The following is a 20018-nucleotide window of genomic DNA, read 5'->3' on the forward strand; positions in this document are numbered from 1 at the left end:
CTGCTCAAACCTAAGTTTAAGTTAAACAAGAGGTTTAACTATAATCTATATTTAGGTACCTATACGTTATGTTAATTTTGATATTTATATTTGATTATGTAGGGGACAAGGTACTTTACCTACGTGTTTAGATTTAGTTGCCTGACCAATCTTTGATATAAATTAAATAAAATCATGCACTAATAAACATTTACGACATTTTGAATTAAAATTTGCTGGTCAATTTGTGTTGTGACCCAGGATACATCCTTTCAAACAGCGACTTTATCACAGATTCAAATCATGCTGTTGATCAACAATTCATTAACAAAATAATTAACATTTTAATATTAAAATAATAAGAATCAAAATCTCTCATTCATTGTTCTGTTTGGCGGAATAGTTGTTATAGTTAATAGTATCAAATTTAAAGTTTATTTATCATGCGGATAGTGATATAATGCCTTGCCGACTGTTGTTGCTTACAAACCAGTTTAGGTCTGACCCCCGATTTGGTATATTTTCTGTAACTTCGGGATCTAGTTATATTGGTGTTTATAACATTTTGTGAAAAGGACCATAATCTCTTATGAATGATGCTTTTGTATAACACGCATTGCTTGCAGAATATCCGCTTTATCACAAATTATCAGCTCAGCCCTGATTTGACTCGTCGTGTGCGCAAGTGTGCGTGGTGGATGGAAACAATTTATACTGCGTGTCTTTTTAGAAAACGAATGTATCATGTTTAACGTATTAGGTAGGAACCAGATTTAACATTCGTTCGATATACTTATATGATCCATAAATATTCTCTTAGAATGAAACAAAATTTATTTTATCAAGATTAATAAAATAATACAGTACAAATATTCTTTGTTGCTCACCAATATAAAAACGAAAATAACATACAGATTAAGCACATAACTCAAACTATGGTGCACAACAAGCGGTCTTATCGCTGAAGAGCGACATCTTCCAAACAACCAAACTAGGCTATTATAATCGTATGTTTTGCGCATCCATATCTTCACTAAGCTAAAATCAGAAGCATTCGCATTGCGTGTAATTCAAAATTCGAAATCAACCCTTTCACTTCGTTTGAAGGACTAGAACCACTCATAACATAAGAGATGTTAAGGAATGTCTTGCCTCATTGTTGTTTGTTGTTACAGTTGTAAGGTATTGGTACGGGTTGGTTTCTTAGAAGTTATAGGTATCATTTAGATGTAGTAACCTGTAACGTGCCTTAATGAAAATGCAGGAGGCACTTGAAATCAGATTACAATTTGATGTCATAATATGTACATGGCTACCCAAACTCAAAGGACCAGGACCATCATTGAGACCCAATCAGAATCGCGCAGCCACTCCAATGGCACCAGCAAACTGCCAATATGGGGCTCTCGCTAGATTTTACAGTTGGCATGCATGATATTGCTGTCCTAAAAAATAAACGGTTAAAAGGATTGTAAACGAATAAAGAACTGCCGAATATAAATATTATGTTTCAATAATATTCACTTACTTTTTCTGTTCATGTAACTCAGCACAGTATCTTGATTCAATCCCAATTAACATTCCAATCTAGAGATTGTCATCAGAGAATCAATAAATATCAACTTGTATAACAGTAAATTGCAAACGCAAAACTGTTTACTATAAGCCACCAGGCTATTATATATGTTTGCACCTAAGCCATACCCTATAGGTATAAGGACTTCCTATTATTATTCAACCATTGATTCATAGTGTGGACAGTCACAGATTAGCGATTTGATATAAACTAATTAGATAAATATTAACTTAACTTCTGAATTGTGTATGTATCTATGTCATGTACATGCGATGACCCAAACCTAGGGTTAAAAATATTAAAATATATTATTATTGAGAAGACTTCAAATGAATTGCATACTAATTGAATGGGCTAGTGGTTTCTTTATTATGTATTTTATTCCAACAAAAACAGGTAAGGGAGTGGTAGATAATTTAAAGAATAGTCACTAGCCATGCAAAACTATTTTAATTTTGTTAAATGAAAGTGGAATCGAGCAGTAGATGTTAATTGATGTCGCCAACTCAATCGAGTCTACTCGTCGTAGATGTACATATTAAGTACCTTCAACCTTCATACTCATAGTAATAATTACAAAGGCGGTAGAAGACCATGGTGGATACATTTCTGAATAAGATCAGAATTTCTCAAGTATTGTGTTATTTTAATAAATGTAATGACAGAAGTAATTCAGATATAATATCATCTATTTTGTATAATATCATCTTTAGAAACAATAAAAAGGACTTTATTATTAATTATTTTAGTATGCAAAAGCTCAGACCATTAAACCTTTAAAAGGAAGAGATTAATCATAAGCCAAATAATTATTGATAATAATTGATCGGGACACCTCAGCTTGTTAGCTTGTTTATCAGATTTAATCGGATTGAAATGCAGACTGGAGCTACACTATGATCCCAAGAATCATAATCACAATTAGAATCAGATGTCATATAAGGAAGTTCGATATCTTTCTTGATTCATTTTAATATTGCCGTGAAATATCGTAGTGTTAAGGCTGCACTCGACGCCAATGACCTCGCGCGTGTGGGCGGAGCTTTATACCCCTCACCGCACCACCCACTGCAAAAGATCGAGCGCGCAGAGCTATGCGTTCGAAATAGAATATCGCTTGCTCGCGCGTGCAATGCAGCACAGGTCCGTCTAGCAATACGACTTGCCTCGCACTGCCTCCGCAGAGGGGGGTAATGGTAGGAATCTAGGCGGAATTTAGGCTTATTGTTTTTAGAAATTGAGGCATAGTTTTATGAAATTGCAAAAAGCAAGAAAACCAAATCATTTTATAGTGTCTTGTGAGAATGATTGTAAAGTTCCATATTTTTGCAGAAGTAATACCGATCTAACTGAAAGAAATATAGTTGTGTAAATTAAAATAGATTTCCAGAAAAATATATCGTTGGTCATATCTTGTAGATTGTTATATGTTTTTTGCTGCTCAGAAAGTATCAATGTTTAATATAAAATATGGTTCTGAATAACTTAGTTTTACGGTATTTTGCGGGAAGAGGAGCCTTAATTGTTTTATGTACGACTCCTACAGTAGCAATAGTCACAAGACAGATTTATCAAAGTCTTATTCGTTGCCGTATCGTCATAAGTCACTGTGGACACCTGTCCTGTGTGGTTCTTCACCAGTGCACTCGAAGCCGCTCTTTCTTGGGCGGTGTATGCTAGCCTGTAATGTGGATTTATCTTTAATGTTATTCTGTTCGCCCAACGACGTGTGACCATACGTCCATCCCTACGCTTCCTTGGCTCTTCCTTTCTTGGTTCGGCCTCGATAGCCGAAGAAACTAAGAACGCTATGGGTACAAACAGTGGATAACCTCGGTGATGTCGAGTTTGTCAAGAGTTGAAGCAGTTGCACCGTAGTAACGTTCAAGCTTTCTTCGCCAGCATCATATCTCAAATGCATCTGTCCTATGATGGGTTTCAGTTTCAATGGTCTAGGTTTCGGACATGTAAAGAATATGATCGAGAAACCAAGGCGCCCGCATTAGTCTGATCCTTGTTTTATGTTATTCCATATGCATATCCTGGCGAGTCGTTTCACCGCAGCTTTGGCCACATGAGCTCTTCTGATCACCTTTTAGTCGCAGATGCCATCATCACTTATTTAAAATACCAAGTAAACCAACAACTTGCCTCAAGATCGTGCAATTCATTGATTCTCTTAATTTTACAAGGAAGATCGACATGCATCATCTTCGTCTCATTTCTATTGATCATAAGGTATGGATCTGCATCCTGAAAATGGACTCATTACTGGCATACCCAATCTTTTGTAGCAGAACCGAAATTCATTTTCCACGGACACTTAACCTAATATAGTCATGTCATCTGCAAAACTGAGTTTATTGATTAGTTGGCCACCAACTTGGACATCACCCTCACAACCTTCCTATACTCATTGTCTATTCACAGATCTCAGTGAACAGTTGCACTCCTCGTTCAACTATAAAAGGATTACGTGTTACGGTATCCCCATTTCTCATAACTCTGAACATTTAACTCCAGTTAAAGAAATCAAAAGCCTTTGCGAATGCGAAGTCAATAAAGCGCAAAGCCTTAAAGAGTATACGCCGCACCCACTGTATTCTTTATTAATTGGCACACGTTGATAATTTGCTACTGAGTACCCATCTATATGTCTCGCATGGTTGTTAAAGTTGTGAAGTGATTATTCGTGAATAAAAGAAACAGATTGGGTCAATTTGATGGACACAGCAGTTAAAACACTGTGGTGCGGAAGGCTGGCGATATTTTGCTTAATTTAAGATCTGATCGGAATGAGGAAGATGGATCGGTACCTCGGATGTACAGTATATGTATTGCTGTTTCTACCATCCTTAGCAGGACTGATGCATGTGCACGGGGATGTAATCAAAGAGTAAACATATCGAAAGCTGCCACGAAAAGCGGACTTACTGTGTTGCGTGCCGTTAAGCCTGAGGACACCACGTATATGACCCTTCGAAATCTTAAGTTTTTCAAATAGATAAGACGGCTGTTAATCGCGAATGACTCCAAAAAGCAATGATGCAAAGTGTAAGGTAGGTCTGGCAGACATATTTAATAGGTTATAACGGTTTAAAAATGGTGTGATGTGAGAACGGCAAGAAACAGAAAAGAAAAGCATTTTGAATGCGTTGAATTAATACCGAGGTACTCGCCAGCATCCACCCCCCAAAGGCGGTATCAGTGTAGCTCAATTTAGACAGAATAAAGTGTGGCAAAAATGTTTATGCGTAAATCGACGTGAATAAAATCACGGACGCGATATAATACTTTTAAAACTGTTGCTGACAACTTGACTGTCCCAACATATTTAAACAAGATTATTTCACACCAGGCGCGATATAAACGCACCAGAGAATGATAAGAAGAATAAAAACCACTTTGCAAACAAAAAAAACAGAGTTCATTTTGACTCAATATCTGCTTGATAAATCGAAATGAACGGTAAGAAAAGGTGCCTTGAATATCACATCACTTGTTTTGGATTTGACGGTTCGAAGTGGGAGCCTGATTTGACAAGTCTGTTGAATGTCCAATTAGCATAAAAAAAGGAGTGTGGTCGAGTTGTAAATAGATTCTATTTTACATTCTGATTTGTGATTATATAAAAATAGCGTGATTCTCCCTTGGCTGGGGAGGGCTGCCGGACATGAAGTGGGTGCACCCAGAGATGGACATGTCAACAGTGGCCTTAATGGATAAGCGAATAGATTTAAAGCGAATACTTAACATAGTAGATTACTGCGAGTAATATTCAGTAAAGAGAAGTAGTGGGAATTTAGGTTACATACACCCGTTCGGATAAGATGGCCGCATTTGTCTGTGTGGTAACTATCATTGCATATAAAAAACGTATGTTCTTTTCGTTCTCGCGGTCGTCGCAGTGTTCAAAACAGTTACAGTTGTTTACGTCTGCTGTAGTAATAGTTGTGACACTTGAAGTGGTGAAATAGGTTATTATGTTAATAACGATGTCAAAAGAGCAAAGTGACAAAGTGACAGAGCGAATCACAGATGGTAGTTACAGATGGGATAAACCTATCGCGAACGGAGCTCTCACTGTTTAATAATACCGATATTTGATATCAGATCGCATTGCCACTCTCTGACACATGGGCCGCATGACGCGGTCTCTTCTCGTGACCTAAATTGCAACTAGAGACTGCTCGGAGCAATCGAGAACCGTACGCGCTGGAGTGTAAGAAATAACATTGGTCATGGGTTGACGGAGAGACCAGTAATGGACCAAATATGACAGGTCGCAGCCGTGATCCCACTCAGCTTAGCTCAGACATCGATGGACGCTCACACCAGTTTCAGAATCCTGCTTTCAATCAGTTTAGCACGGAAATTGATCAGTATTCAGATCAGTCTTAGGATCCTGTTATTATTTGGCTCAGCACAAACATTGATGAATGCTCAGACCAGACTCAGAATCCTGTTCTTTATCAGCTCAAGACAGATCACTCACAATCACAACTCAACTCAGACCAGATGCACGATTGGATCGATCTCAGAAACGCAGTGTCTCAGCACATTTCTGTAACGTCATCAGAAATTGCACAAAGTCTCAGGCCGTGCCGATTCACGACGCAAAGGGTGAACCATGCGGTTTGAGAAAACACATTGTTATTCACAAGTGTTCTTATTATCTAGTTGTTGATTTATTTATATGTTTGCCTATAGACATCTAATTTCAATTAAGAGTAGCATTTTCTTTCTGGGCGGGAGTGTCGCCAACGTATTGCGAACCCGCTAATATTTGCCAACGTCATGGAGTAGATGGCGCTAGTAGTCACGTTTAACTTAAGTAACCGCTTCGAGGTTATTGGGATTTTTTGAGGGAAGGTGAGAGGGTAGATGAGAACGACAGTAGGAAAAAGGAGGTTGTGTGCGAACAGATCGACGCGGCAGTGATATTTGCTTTTAGATCAAGTCAAGAACGTTCTTATGGTGTTATTAGAATAATGATGTGTCTCTAGTATATTGTGACCAACGTTATCAGTACTCAGAGTGAACAGTGATCCAGTGAGGCTAATATGAACTTAAGGTAAACTTTGTGTGAGGAAAGGGGTCGCTATAAGGGGAGGTTTGGAGGCGACTATTAAGCTCAAGAAACCAGGTGGATAATCATGTGATACTCATGTTATATGTAGGTAATAAAGTCGGACACCAGCACAACTCATATCGTCATCTCACTAACATCCAGGCCTCGTATAGGTATGTAGTACATTTACATATCGCTTTCCAGTATCCGTAAAACCATTAGCTCATTCGATAGGTTAATAAGTATGGTGAGCTTGACGACAACAAGTGCGAAAAATAGGAAATTCGAAACGAGTGGCGATAAATTAAAACACGACCGAAGGGAGTGTTTTAAATCGACACGAGTTGCGAATTACCTATTCGCACATGTATCGTACAACGTTTTACAGTACATATGGCCCTTTAAATGTTCGACACAGTAACGTAATATGCTACTTCTCGCACTAGTGCTATAAAGTAGCCCCATATGTACTGTAAAAGATATATTTGTGAACGTGAATTTTAGAGATTTATCTATATTTGGAAAAGTTATTCGGGATAGCACATACTTTTTGCGCGTTGTTTCATCCGCTGCATTGATTGATGCTGACTGTATCTACGAGCTGACAGTAGATCCGAGATCGACTTAGTGTGTCCTGGTGGTCTATTTCAGCAACAGATTTTCAGGAGTTCATGACTAAGGTCCTCTGAGCCCCTAACTCGTATTAAATTATCAGTTCAAATTCAGAGACCCGCGTCATGAAGTCTCGTGAACAAGGGCGTAGTCAGCCAGTGAACTATATAGGGGGGGGGGGGGGGGGGGGGGGCGCAAATGGACATTTTTGGAGGCCTAGGGGGGCATCCCCCCACCCCCCACCCCTGCCTGTACCTGCCTACGCCCATGCTCGTGACTGTCACCTGCGGCTCCGTGGGAGCTAACACTCCAGGAATATATTACTCGGTAACGTACTAATATGGCCAATAGATTGACCAGTTTTGATAGTAAATTAGGCACGAACTGTCACTTTAGTATCTAGGATATATAACTATTACATATAGAAAAATTAAAATCCCGTTTGCTATATCACTGATACTCTTCAAACTGTTGGATCGATTTCTATGAAACATAGCTATGAACCACCGCAAGAAAACTCGCTTTCACGTTAAAAAACCGGATCGAAATCGGCCCATCTGTTGAAGAGCTACGATGCCACAGATAGACATTGGCGTCGGAACATATAACACCCCTCTTTTAGCATCGGGGTTAATAAACTGAGCTTGGGGCTGGATCTTCGAAAAAGGCCTCACCTGCGAATAAGTAGTTTTCTGTGGCCGAGTGTTGTTCTGGTAAAAGTAGGCCACGCGGTTGACGCGCGGGTCTACATTCTTACACATGTGCTGAAAGATGTTAGTCACTAATTATGATGAATTCAGTACCTCACATGGTTAACTTTAACTCGTCATGGTCATGGATGGGAGCGGAGCATTATAAACCTAAGACACTTGATAGCATGACATATTGACTACTAAGGTCATCTAAACCTTAGTAATCCTTACTTAAAAGCGACATTTGTAACCGTTTTAAACCTTTTGAACGCTTTATGTCATAAACACAAACATTACTAAACGCCAAGCTCCCGGGCGCAAGCGAGCTAATGTAAACCTTACTTGAAAGTGTTAAGGTTACTTTGACAGCGCCCACCATAACACCTATAGTTGTCCTTGGCGCTGTGGGTACGACAAGTAGGTAGCGACGACTTTAGGTGTTCTTGGCGTTCAAAAGGTTAAAACTTAATTTTTAACGAGCAGAAACGTCTGCGAACGATGCTATTAAGCTATTGCCTTGGGTGAGTTCAAGTCTCACCCAAGACAGTAATTTTTCAACTTTTAAATTTATTCTAAGGTTAACTTACTTAGTGCAAATCTTAGTGCTTTCACGGCAGTATATTTTTTTTATAGTTCTCTACATTCTACAAATTAAAATAGTCCCAGATATTCTAAATATACGCCAGGATAACCAGCACATACCTAAGGAGGTACAGTATAAAATAAACACGAGCTCCATACATTTTCAAACTGAGAAAGCAGGAGGTTGTGTGGTTTGCACCGAGAATAGGAGTATGGAAGACAAACTCCCCTATAATTCCTCGAAGCTCGTGTGTGAAGTGTTGTGCCATGAGTATGACAACTCGATCTTGAATACCTAAGAACTTATTTCACCCTGAACTTAAATAAATATCCACTTACCAATTTAACTATATACGGTATGGCTTTAAACATATCGGGCTGAAATATTTTTGTATTACAGAAACATTGATAAAAAGACGTGACACATATTTGAAATATTCTTTGACATACGTGACATGCTGTCAAACTGCCAGCCGTAGAGTTCGCAGAGTTACATGCCAGCATGCCAGATACAGGACCGATACCCTTTTGAATAAAGTAAGAACGAAGAATATTATACATACAGAATATTATACCTGCCTGGTCCTGTCTCTTTCGCTCGCGAGTAATTATACTCCTGTAGCTTCCATGATGCCGGAGGTCAATGACACTGTGAGCGGGACAGCAATATAATTATGCGCGTGCGACAGAGATAGTAACAGGTGGACAAAGATTTCAAAAGTAAAAGTAGGCACGTTAATATAATTCTGATCGAACATTCTCGTTTGGTGTGCCTCGGAATGCTACAACACCATTGATTGATGAGTTCGCATCACGCGCGCGATTGGTCGCAACTGGTTGCGTTGGACTGCACGATTCGCTTATATTCGTGCACAGCGGTGTCACTGACTGTAAGGCCCGTCTTTACGAAGTAATATATAAGTCAATGCAGACTGATCAATGTACGAAATTATTTATGCTTAGCGTCCTTACTTTACTGCGTGCAAACTCCACTTGTTCTTGTATGACGAATATCCTCAATCGTTTCCAATTCGAGTTATGAACAGTTTTGGAATCGCCCACAATTAACTGTCCATCGGTAGACCTTATTACAAAACGCATAAGATTCACCTATGGACTGTTAAATGTCGTGTGGCGTACCGTTTTCTCGATCTAGTGTCCTAATAACAAAGAGAATTTGAAATAGAGGTATATTGTCAAAGAAAACTTTGTAGCGACGTAAATTTACTGCCATATTTCGACACATAATTAAAACTTTTAGAACGCCATTTGACTTTGATCCTTGTTTTTTCACTGTTATGTGTTCAATTTGTTAAATATCAAAAAGTGGCGCCATCTATTAGATCAAAGGCCAAAGGTATAGCACCATCGTTTCGAGCGATGGCGCCATAACCTTTAGGTAGTGCCCGGTAAGATGCTGTTTGTTTTGGATGTCAAACTAAGGGACACGTTTTTAGGGTTCCGGGGCCAAATGGCAAAAAACGGAACCCTTATAGATTCGTCATGTTTTCCTAGACTTTACCTCTATTACAATAAATTCTCTTTGGAAAGCGGGGTAAACATTTTTTTGTGTTTGTATGAAACATTAGCTAATAAATAAAACAAAGAAAGGAAATAAAAATCATTGTTTAATTTAAATTTAATAATATCTTCATATTTACATAAATTACTAAATGTAACTCCGTTCTACGACTGTACGGTGCGATATAGTTAAGTGCAATTCGACTAAAGAGCCCATGCTCCAGACATAAGCATCTGTCTCTTTCTAACAGACAACGGTATGCTAGAGGTTAGTCGCTATAAATGCAAATTATACTATTGAATAAATTGGCAGTTTACCATGAATTCTCAAAATGTAATTAGAAAAACAGCATTGCAAAGTGAAAATCCTCAAAACGATCTGTATGGACCTTATTTTCTAAACAACAGAGTCGGTTTCAGATTGTTATGAGAAATTTGTTCAAGCTATTCCTGCTGCAGACTATCGCCTTTACTTTGTGGTTCTCAAAGCTGTTGCCATGAACTGTATTGAACATACAATTTTCTAATCGTGTGTCCTCCATTTATTAGTCTCCCGACAAATTATGCATTTCACAGTAAGTATAGATCGTGACATTCACGAAGACATGTGCCTTGACGCGTATTGTCATCATATTAAAGGTTAGAATTGACAAATCCTCGCGTCATCGTGGATGACACGATCTACAGCCATAATTATAATTTGCGACAGAACATTTTGTTGGACTTTTGATGGACGTAGTTTTGCAAACGGGAACTAACGCCCGACAAAAAAAATAACAAACCATAGTACCCTAAACATGAAGTAAAAATAATTCCGAATTTGAATGGAGATTTAGTGTGAATTGCCCGTTAGCAGAACTGCGTTCAGATGAAATTTGTTATAATTCTAAACAATAAATAAATTCATACTTTTCGATCTTTATTTAACCAAGATTTCACTTAATTCTTAGGTTTTTTCCAACTAGCACTTATAGGTCAATCGCCATATTTCACAAATACGTCTCAAGAGTTGAACAACCCATATCGTATAAATTTTTTTATGGCGATAGTACAGTCAAATACGGACAAAGTAACAAAAATATGTACACACTACCTTAATAAAGTCGTGTATACATATTTTTGGCACTTTGTCCGTATCGATATTTAATACGTTGACTGTACGTGGTAAATAACAGACCCGACAGCAGAGTGACCTCATGATGTTTTGTTGCCTACCGCTAAAAATATATTTTACAGTACATATGGGGCTACTTTATAGCACTAGTGCGAGAAGTAGCATATTACGTTACTGTGTCGAACATTTAAAGGGCCATATGTACTGTAAAACGTTGTACGATACATGTGCGAATAGGTAATTCGGAACTCGTGTCGATTTAAAACACTCCCTTCGGTCGTGTTTTAATTTATCGCCACTCGTTTCGAATTTCCTATTTTTCGCATTTGTATCGTAATGTACTATTTAAGACCTTTTTTTCAATACATTGTGCTAAAAACCGTCAATTCGTAACATAAAATGACAGACGTGTTATAAGTTTAAGCGGAGAGCAGCAATAGAGTCAAAAACAAAGATATATTGATTGAGTAAGATGTGTAAAATCTAAAACAATTTCGTGCTTCGAATTTGACAGGTAAACGAGACGGCGCTGTACAGCTCCATACATGTTGCGGTATCTCTGGTTGTCAAAGGTTGACGTTTGACAATTCAGTACCGCAAAACATATGGCGCAGTACAGCGCCATCTGTTTTTGATGTCAAACTAAGGGGCACGTTTTATCCTTAGACTTTACCTCTCTATTACAATCAATTATTTTTGGTCAAAAAATAATACACGTTTATGAAACAGTAACATTATCAAAAAACAATTTATTACACGTATAAAGATAAAAACAAATTCACATAAGACATTTTACTGTTTTTTTGTACTAGTCTCATCTTCGCGTACACTGATTTTTTGAATTATTGTATAGAAATAAACTTTTAACAGTAAAATAATTCCTACATCGGTCTTAAACAATATATCCTTCAGTACGCAAATAACATTCATTTCATTAGTAATTGGTAACAATGCAAATCAATATTTATTGCTATTACATTAGAGTCGATAACGGTATGTGTATTTAAAAACTAAATTTACTATGATTTGAATTGATATATCCCAAAATTTGTGTCAGATGTTACCAAGTTGGCCATTTTTCTCTTTTTAGGGAACGTCCATGTTGTAGGTCGATCCTGCTACATTGGGCTCCAAGTTATATAACCTGTAATAAACAAAATTTTGCTATTAATTTAGTGAATTTAATACCGGAGTGAGTGAATTTAATTTAAGGCCGGACACGGAGGCAGGTCGCCGCGGGGCACGCAGTACCTGTTGGCCCTACAAGTAGAGCAGGCCGGACACGGAGGCGTGCGCCATGACGGCCTCGGCGGCCTGGCGGACCTCCAGCCACGGCAGGTCGCCGCGGGGCACGCAGTACCTGTTGGCCCTACAAGTAGAGCAGGCCGGACACGGAGGCGTGCGCCATGACGGCCTCGGCGGCCTGGCGGACCTCCAGCCACGGCAGGTCGCCGCGGGGCACGCAGTACCTGTTGGCCCTACAAGTAGAGCAGGCCGGACACGGAGGCGTGCGCCATGACGGCCTCGGCGGCCTGGCGGACCTCCAGCCACGGCAGGTCGCCGCGGGGCACGCAGTACCTGTTGGCCCTACAAGTAGAGCAGGCCGGACACGGAGGCGTGCGCCATGACGGCCTCGGCGGCCTGGCGGACCTCCAGCCACGGCAGGTCGCCGCGGGGCACGCAGTACCTGTTGGCCCTACAAGTAGAGCAGGCCGGACACGGAGGCGTGCGCCATGACGGCCTCGGCGGCCTGGCGGACCTCCAGCCACGGCAGGTCGCCGCGGGGCACGCAGTACCTGTTGGCCCTACAAGTAGAGCAGGCCGGACACGGAGGCGTGCGCCATGACGGCCTCGGCGGCCTGGCGGACCTCCAGCCACGGCAGGTCGCCGCGGGGCACGCAGTACCTGTTGGCCCTACAAGTAGAGCAGGCCGGACACGGAGGCGTGCGCCATGACGGCCTCGGCGGCCTGGCGGACCTCCAGCCACGGCAGGTCGCCGCGGGGCACGCAGTACCTGTTGGCCCTACAAGTAGAGCAGGCCGGACACGGAGGCGTGCGCCATGACGGCCTCGGCGGCCTGGCGGACCTCCAGCCACGGCAGGTCGCCGCGGGGCACGCAGTACCTGTTGGCCCTACAAGTAGAGCAGGCCGGACACGGAGGCGTGCGCCATGACGGCCTCGGCGGCCTGGCGGACCTCCAGCCACGGCAGGTCGCCGCGGGGCACGCAGTACCTGTTGGCCCTACAAGTAGAGCAGGCCGGACACGGAGGCGTGCGCCATGACGGCCTCGGCGGCCTGGCGGACCTCCAGCCACGGCAGGTCGCCGCGGGGCACGCAGTACCTGTTGGCCCTACAAGTAGAGCAGGCCGGACACGGAGGCGTGCGCCATGACGGCCTCGGCGGCCTGGCGGACCTCCAGCCACGGCAGGTCGCCGCGGGGCACGCAGTACCTGTTGGCCCTACAAGTAGAGCAGGCCGGACACGGAGGCGTGCGCCATGACGGCCTCGGCGGCCTGGCGGACCTCCAGCCACGGCAGGTCGCCGCGGGGCACGCAGTACCTGTTGGCCCTACAAGTAGAGCAGGCCGGACACGGAGGCGTGCGCCATGACGGCCTCGGCGGCCTGGCGGACCTCCAGCCACGGCAGGTCGCCGCGGGGCACGCAGTACCTGTTGGCCCTACAAGTAGAGCAGGCCGGACACGGAGGCGTGCGCCATGACGGCCTCGGCGGCCTGGCGGACCTCCAGCCACGGCAGGTCGCCGCGGGGCACGCAGTACCTGTTGGCCCTACAAGTAGAGCAGGCCGGACACGGAGGCGTGCGCCATGACGGCCTCGGCGGCCTGGCGGACCTCCAGCCACGGCAGGTCGCCGCGGGGCACGCAGTACCTGTTGGCCCTACAAGTAGAGCAGGCCGGACACGGAGGCGTGCGCCATGACGGCCTCGGCGGCCTGGCGGACCTCCAGGTGCGCGCGCGCCGCGTCCAGCCAGGGCGCGGCGGCGGCGCGCGGCGCGCCCTGCAGCAGGTTCACGTAGCGCAGCGCCGCCGGCAGGTTGCCGTGGTCCATGTGATACCTGACGAAGTTCATAATATTTCATTTGTTATATATCACCGTATGTTTAAAATAAGAACAAAAAAATTCGCACAAGAATGACCCGCCATTTCCTATCTCTACGCACAATTATTTTATGCAAAAGTCGCTATACAACGCATCCAATACAACAATGCCTTCAAGGCACTGTTGCGGTTGCCTCGCTGGTGTGGCTCGTCCGGGATGTTCGCGGATACGCGCGTGGATGGGTTCCCGGCCATCACGCGCGCGGCGCCTGCGGGACGGCCGCGACAGTCTCCTTGCAGTTATAACTGACAGTGGTACACTCAGTGGTAGCTACGTACACATGACTCACATGAGTGTATCTAGTTATTACTGGTTTATGTGCCTGGCTCCAGTCCAACGTCATTTAATTTTAAATTTCATTTAATTGTAATTTAAATTTACAGTTCTAACCTAACCTAGCCTACTTTTCTAGTAGCAGTTGCTTTCTGTGAAGGTCGTAGTTCTAACCCAACCTAGGCCACTTTTCTAGTAGCAGTTGGTTTCAATGAAGGTTGCAATTCTAATCTATCCTAATCCACTTTTCTAGGAGCAATTGGTTTCTGTGAAGATCTCAGTTCTAACTCAGCACACTTTTCTAGTAGCAGTTGGTTTCAGTGCAGGTCGCAGTTCTAACCTAAACTAATCCACTTTGCTAGTAGCAATTGGTTTATGTGAAGGTCGCAGTTCTAACCTAACCTAGCCCACTTTTCTAAAAGCAGTTGGTTTCTGTGAAGGTCTCAGTTCTAACCTAACCTGGCCCACTTTTCTAGTAGCAGTTCGTTTCCGTGCAGGTCGCAGTTCTAACCTAAACTAATCCACTTTGCTAGTAGCAATTGGTTTATGTGAAGGTCGCAGTTCTAACCTAACAGCCCTCTTTTCTAGTAGCAATTGGTTTCTGTGAAGATTGCAGTTCTAACCTAACCTAGCCCACTTTTCTAGTAGCAGTTGGTTTCAGTGAAGGTCGCAGTTCTAACCTAACCCACTTTTCTAGTAGAAATTGGTTTCTGTGAAGATCGCAGTTCTAACCTAACCTAGCCTACTTTTCTAGTAGCAGTTGCTTTCTGTGAAGGTCGCAGTTCTAACCTAACCTAGCCTACTTTTCTAGTAGCAGTTGGTTTCTGTGAAGGTCGCAGTTCTAACCTAATCTAGCCCACTTTTCTAGTAGCAATTGGTTTCTGTGAAGATCGCAGTTCTAACCTAACCTAGCCTACTTTTCTAGTAGCAGTTGGTTTCTGTGAAGGTCGCAGTCCTAACCTAACCTGGCCCACTTTTCTAGTAGCAGTTCGTTTCCGTGAAGGTCGCAGTCCTAACCTAACCTAACCCACTTTTCTATTACCAGTTGGCTTATGTGAAGGTCGCAGTTCTAACCTAACCCACATTTCTATTAGCAGTTGGTTTCTGTGAAAGTCGCATTTCTAACCTAATCTAACCCACTTTACTAATCTAATACACTTTTAAACAAATAATACTCGAATGAAATACACGCACATATTTACTGCTCGTGTCATGAGGACTGATTTCGATCCGCCTGCATCTCTGCCGATTTTTCAAATCAAACGTAACGCACCTTATATTATCAAATCCATTATTTTAATAGGCATACCTCTCAATTAAACTACGAGGGTGGATTGAAAAATTCGCGGCCTGAATATTAAAAAGGAAACAGAGGTTTTTTAATTTATTTTTATTTTTCTACATAGTCCCCGTCGAGTTGAATGCACTTGTTCCATCTGGATTCCAGAGCCATTACACCGCTTTTGAAGAAGCTTTCCTTGAGACCTTCAAAATAGGCATCCACCTCAGCTTGGACCTCGGCGTTGCTTGAAAATTTCATAGCACCCATATGTTTTTTTTTTTTAAATTGGGAACAGATAAAAGTCCGATGGTGCTAAATCGGGTGAATAGGGTGGGTGGGGCAATAATTCAAACCCACATTTGGCAATCTCCGCCATCGATTTTAGTGACGTGTGAACAAGTGCATTGTCCTGGTGGAAGATAACTTTCTTTGTCAACATTCCAGGTCTTTTTATCTTCAGAGCCTCGCGTAATCTGCGTAATAACTCGCAATAATAGTCGGAATTTATAGTTTTAACTCTCTGGAGATAGTCAATCATTATTATTCCCTTTGCATCCCAGAAAACAGATGCCATGACTTTATTGGCCGACAAAATTGCTTTGGCTTTTTGGGAGGCGGAGATCCAGGACGAACCCACTGCTTCGATTGCTGTTTGGTCTCTGGTGTATAGTGGTGGACCCACGTCTCGTCCATAGTTACAAATTTGTCCAAAAAGTCTTGAGTATCGGCTTCATACAGGTCTAGACATTCACGTGAATTAATACGGCGAGCGATTTTTTGTTCCACTGAAAGAAGCCTCAGGACCCATCTCGCCGACACCTTGGAAAAACCTAATTCGTTGACTATAATATTTTGAGTTCTTTCATAAGAGATGCCTACGATGTCAGCTATTTCCCGCACCTTTAATCGCCGGTCTTTCATTATCATTTCGCATATAATTGCCACATTGTCCGTGTTAGTCACCGTTGTTGGCCTCCTGGGACGAGGGTCATCTGCGATACTATTTCGTCCACGCTCGAATTCAGCTGCCTATTTTTTCACCATCGTATATGATGGACAGGATTGCTCTAATGTACTTTGCATATCATCATAAATTTGCTTCGGTGTCAATCCTTTTTTATGCAGGTATTTAATCACAGCACGCTGCTCTAATTTCTCCATTTTCACGATATCTACCGACACGTAACTTTAAATATGCCGTAAAATTGCTTTTAAATATAGACGCCAATTGAAATTTCGCGGGAAGACAGTTGAATAATGAGTTCAAAATGGCGGCAGAAAAAAGAAAAAAGTTTTTTTTGAATTGGCCACGCCGCGAATTTTTCAATCAACCCTCGTACTTAAAGACATTTTCTACCAACCAATTCTTAAATCTTGCTGGCCAAGTAATTATATTGCCAAGTGAAAGTGTTACCAAGTTAAGGCTCTCACCGGGTCACCTTTGAATCTGCGCGCGGCAGGCAATAAATAGACAAGCATGGCGGGAAACAGCGAAAAAGGCCGTACAACGACCGCAATGACCATGACTACTCTGACAAGAGTATACGACTGAGAAGAAGATAATTATATTGCAGCTCGACTATTTATTAAGCAAATAAATTGTAACTGAAGCAGATTGATATTGGTTACAATGTTTACTAGTGGAAGGTGTACGCAAAAAAACGTGCAGTTTAGCCGTTTGGCACACGCATACTAGAGGACAGAGCAACATTTTTGACCCGCAGTTCTAAATAAATCCCTTAGGAAGGGAATAGTTGTAGCTCGATTTTGATTTATTGCCAGCAAAAAATTTGTATGCTGTCCAAATGATATAATGGCATTTTTTTTGCAACTCAGTTTTAAAAAAAAGGCTGGTCATTTAATTGCTTCCCCAATATAATTACGCGTGTTCGACAGAGAAAGGAAATGGGTCAATGTACCAAATTATAAATTATAACTTTACCTAAAAACTTGCCTTTAAAAATACAGTCATTGTCTCTTATGTTTGTAGGCGACAACTGCTGTCTTTAAAATAAAATAAGGTTGAAAAACATTTTCATCTTTAACCAAGGCTTATTCTTCTTCTTTCTTCTTCTTTAGCCCTTCTCTACCCTTTGGGTGTAGGCCTCCTTCATTTTATGCCACTCGTCACGGTTCTGTGCGACCTGTAGCCACTTCTTAAGGCTTATTCTAAATAATATTAATTATTAATTTACCTCGCCCTCTGGATAATGTCGAAGGTGTCTAACTGCGAGAAGTCTGTGGGTTGGTTGTCTAATTCGTCTTGCGGTATTTCAGCTAGCTGAAATTTCAAAACAATTTTACGATTGTATAAACAGTATTTTATACAACGATGATATAATAGAGAGCTTTTCAGTCGAGTACGGTGTTTACTGTGAGTACTGCGTTAAGGTACGAGATGGAAAAGATTGATTATATCACTACTGTATACAATACTCTTTTTACGAGTCATCTAAAATAATATTTACAGTACATATGGGGCTACTTTATAGCACTAGTGCGAGAAGTAGCATATTATGTTACTGTGTCGAACATTTAAAGGGCCATATGTACTGTAAAACGTTGTACGATACATGTGCGAATAGGTAATTCGCAACTCGTGTCGATTTAAAACACTCCCTTCGGTCGTGTTTTAATTTATCGCCACTCGTTTCGAATTTCCTATTTTTCGCACTTGTATCGTAATGTACTATTTTTTTTACTATAAAACCTACATAATTAATGAAAATTGGTAAGTATACAAAGTAGACAAAAATGAAGTATAAAATACATAAACGCGCGAAGTTCAACCGTTTAGTCTTTTTTATGGGAGCGCGGCGGCACGTGAATGGTAAATTTTTTTATAGTTGACTACAGCGTATCGAAATTAATCTTATAGTTGAGCTTGCCCATACATGAAAAGTACGCAATTATAGTTTGGTATACGAAATTTTCATTTAATTAATTAATTAATATTTAATTTTAGTTTAATTTCATTTCTTTTAAATTTCTATTATTTATTATAACATGCATAGAATGACGTTATATAGTGTATAGAGTAATTACTAACCATATTTAAGTCATATTTGTACTAACAAAAAATTATCTTAGTTGGTCCTTGAATAAAATGAAATTGAATTACAGTTGACGAGTAGAAAAAGTTTATTTAGGAATACAAATTATTGTAGCCGTAATTCAGCTTAACACGTTTTGCAATAAAAGGGTCAAAACACTAAGTAACTATTAGGGTATAGTGTACAGTATACATTAGTAGATGGATACAGCATAATATCATTTAAGCTACATTTAATTTACTATATTAATATTATATAGCATAGATAGTTACTACTACAACTTATTCCTATAACAGTCGTTGCCGGGTCGTAAGGCAGTCGTCGCAAGAAATCGTCGAGTACAAATGTCTCAATTGCAAGCACCGATAACGCTGCGCTTGCGACGGCCGCCTGCCCCGCCAGTCGACCGCGAGACGATACACTGAACGCACGTTACTTGTTCTCTAGATAATAAGACGCATCGCTCGCGTACGCTCGCAAATCCCATCGCTTCTTCTTATTTACTGCTTGTGCTTTATATTGCCGCTTGTTGTAATACTGTGCCTTCTAAATAAACTGTTAGTGCATTGAAAACGGACTTATTCTTGCCTACTCAAGAAAGGTTAGTACCCCGTCATAAGTGCTGCTACACTGGAGCGTTATCGGTGCTTGCAATTGAGACATTTGTACTCGACGATTTCTTGCGACGACTGCCTTACGACCCGGCAACGACTGTTATAGGAACAAGTTGTAGTAGTAACTATCTATGCTATATAATATTAATATAGTAAATTAAATGTAGCTTAAATGATATTATGCTGTATCCATCTACTAATGTATACTGTACACTATAAGGTAACTACCTTACTATGGACCCTGTATCTTTGCAACACCGTATAAGTAAAAAACTTAAGTAAGTCACCTGTTGTATGCAGTTGTGACGTGTTCGAATAGACATTTGTTTTGTTTGTGTGTGTCTTTTAAACATGTATTGTCTATTCGAACACGTCACAACTACATACAACAGGTGACTTACTTAAGTTTTTTACCTATACATATTTACATTGAAGACCGGTCTGGCCTAGTGGGTAGTGACCCTGCCTATGAAGCCGATGGTCCCGGGTTCAAATCCTGGTAAGGGCATTTATTCGTGTGATGAGCATGGAT

At 41.4% G+C, this 20018-nt stretch overlaps 2 protein-coding genes across 9 annotated transcripts in view; both read right to left on the minus strand.

Moving 5' to 3' along the window:
* LOC133529802 (MICOS complex subunit Mic60-like) overlaps nucleotides 1-9083 on the minus strand; it is a 38425-nt gene extending 29342 nt beyond the window's left edge. Inside the window, exons 1-2 of one of the 3 annotated variants that reach the window (XR_009801216.1) lie at nucleotides 8852-9083; nucleotides 7913-8002 (exon numbers count right to left, since the gene is read on the minus strand). Coding sequence is in view for 2 of the 3 variants with exons in the window: in XM_061867612.1 (XP_061723596.1) it covers nucleotides 7913-8002; nucleotides 8852-9073 (312 nt within the window). In the remaining variant the exon portion in view is untranslated. Of the gene's footprint in view, nucleotides 1-7912; nucleotides 8393-8851 lie in introns of those variants that run through there. The other 2 variants (XM_061867612.1, XM_061867613.1) reach the window with 2 other exon arrangements.
* A 1040-nt stretch (nucleotides 9084-10123) lies between these two features.
* The window catches only part of LOC133529742 (MICOS complex subunit Mic60-like), a 42467-nt gene continuing 32572 nt past the window's right edge, over nucleotides 10124-20018 (minus strand). For 5 of the 6 annotated variants that reach the window (XR_009801195.1, XR_009801194.1, XR_009801196.1 and 2 more), the window contains 3 exons: nucleotides 18015-18100; nucleotides 12399-14220; nucleotides 10124-12291 (listed from right to left, as the gene is read on the minus strand). Coding sequence is in view for 1 of the 6 variants with exons in the window: in XM_061867542.1 (XP_061723526.1) it covers nucleotides 14043-14220; nucleotides 18015-18100 (264 nt within the window). In the remaining 5 variants the exon portion in view is untranslated. The remainder of the gene's footprint in view (nucleotides 12292-12398; nucleotides 14221-18014; nucleotides 18101-20018) is intronic. The other variant, XM_061867542.1, reaches the window with a different exon arrangement.

The sequence above is a fragment of the Cydia pomonella genome, chromosome 21 (genome assembly GCF_033807575.1).
Source record: "Cydia pomonella isolate Wapato2018A chromosome 21, ilCydPomo1, whole genome shotgun sequence".
Classification (NCBI taxonomy): domain Eukaryota; kingdom Metazoa; phylum Arthropoda; class Insecta; order Lepidoptera; family Tortricidae; genus Cydia; species Cydia pomonella.